This window comes from Cynoglossus semilaevis, chromosome 3, assembly GCF_000523025.1.
Source record: "Cynoglossus semilaevis isolate Cse_v1.0 chromosome 3, Cse_v1.0, whole genome shotgun sequence".
In the NCBI taxonomy this organism is placed as follows: domain Eukaryota; kingdom Metazoa; phylum Chordata; class Actinopteri; order Pleuronectiformes; family Cynoglossidae; genus Cynoglossus; species Cynoglossus semilaevis.
Genome location: NC_024309.1, coordinates 15,513,326 through 15,515,162, shown reverse-complemented (window position 1 = coordinate 15,515,162; position 1,837 = coordinate 15,513,326). Strand labels below are relative to the sequence as shown.

The 1,837-nt window shown below is 43.6% G+C and overlaps 1 protein-coding gene across 1 annotated transcript in view; it reads left to right on the top strand.

The window, feature by feature from the left end:
* Positions 1-312: 312 nt before the first annotated feature.
* The window catches only part of rnf32 (ring finger protein 32), a 9,148-nt gene continuing 7,623 nt past the window's right edge, over positions 313-1,837 (top strand). Inside the window, exons 1-2 of the mRNA XM_008308371.3 lie at positions 313-433; positions 1,525-1,753. Of these exons, the coding sequence (XP_008306593.1) occupies positions 419-433; positions 1,525-1,753 (244 nt within the window). The 5' untranslated portion in view covers positions 313-418. The remainder of the gene's footprint in view (positions 434-1,524; positions 1,754-1,837) is intronic.

Below are 1,837 nucleotides of genomic sequence, written 5' to 3'. Positions count from 1 at the left end.
TTCTGCCTGAACTTCATGTGTTTTTTTTAATCTCCAAATAATTCCAGGTTAAAATTGTTAACTGATTATAGATGTGAATGTTTTTCTCTGTGTGGCCCTCTTGTGGACTGGATGACGAAGTCTAAATTCATTTTTTTTTCAGTTAATGTATTTTAGAATTAATTGGTAATTTAATTGCATTAAATTGTACTTTAATTGTAATGTATTCAGCCAACAGTTCCCGGGTAACTTCAAATTTCACCATGTTCTAGGATTAAACAAAACTTAGTTCAAATATATTGTTGTTTCCTACCACACGTAGACTAATTAACGTGTCCTATCTTGGCCAATCAGAGGCGGTGTTGAGCCTCATGCGTGATGACGTAGTCAGAGGGCGGGCCGCTTCCACGGTGACCACTCTCAACAATCCGTCAATAGGATGTCAACACGAAAGGTTTGGACTTTTTCAGAACTTTTATCGACTATTTCCGTCCACAACAAAAGCCATAACGATTTAAAAATGTTGTAAAGGCGACGTCAACGACGTCTGTTGTTTGTATTTACGTTTTAAACGTAGTTTAACGACGCTGCTGTCCGTTAAATGAGACCATGAAACACCTGCACTGGTTGAAGGTGACGCAGTTAAGCTAACTGTTAAACGTCACAGTAACGACGGAGCCGCGTTCTCCCGCCGTATGAGAACAGACGGTGTCGACTGAACGTTTCAGAAAAGTACATAAAAAAAACAACATAAACATAAAGCTACTGATTTGTGGCTACAACGTAAAAGTCATCTTTTAAGGTGTTTTACGTCCGAATGAATGGAGAACTGCTGTTGATATTTTCGTGTCTGTTAAATAAAATGACGTGTAGCTCCAGCACAGACGGTCTGTAGTTCTGTTAAACTATCGATCCATTTGTTCTACAGATATAAATATTCCATAAAAAACTATTTCTTTTTACTAACAACGAACTGGTGTAAAAATCCAAACATTGTTATGTTGGTTGGACCACAGAAGATGATAAAAAAAAGAAGATAAAATGTCAAGGTGCTGGAATTCTGGCTAACAGTCTCTGGCTAACAGTCTCTGGCTAACAGTCTTTGGCTAACAGTCTCTGGCTAACAGTCTTTGACTAACAGTCTTTGACTAACAGTCCTTGGCTAACAGTCTTTGACTAACAGTCCTTGGCTAACAGTCCTTGGCTAACAGTCTCTGGCTAACAGTCTTTGACTAACAGTCCTTGGCTAACAGTCTTTGGCTAACAGTCTTTGGCTATCAGTCTTTGGCTAACAGTCTTTGGCTATCAGTCTTTGGCTAACAGTCTTTGACTAACAGTCCTTGGCTAACAGTCCTTGGCTAACAGTCCTTGGCTAACAGTCTTTGACTAACAGTCTTTGGCTAACAGTCTCTGGCTAACAGTCCTTGGCTAACAGTCTTTGACTAACAGTCCTTGGCTAACAGTCTCGGGCTAACAGTCTCTGGCTAACAGTCCTTGGCTAACAGTCTCTATGTCCTGGTCTTCCACAGTCCTGGTCTTCCACAGGTCCTGAGGTCCAGCAGCAGTACCAGTCTGCTGACCACCTCCGTGGCCTTCCAGGACCACATCACCCGGAGCCTGCTGGGATCTCTGGTCACACTGTCTGACCCTCTGTGGAAATGCAGACGACCAGCTCCCAGAATTCCACAGGCCGGAGGAAACGTGGAGGAGAGGCAGGATCTGGGAGAGGAGAGAGAATTTGTGCTGGATCCTGCCCCCCCTCCGTTGACCTTAGGTGGTGGTGGTGGGGGGGGGGGGCTAAGATGTCCTGCAGTGTTGACCCGGCTCAGGTCTGCCCAGTTGTTTGTCCTTTGGTTGG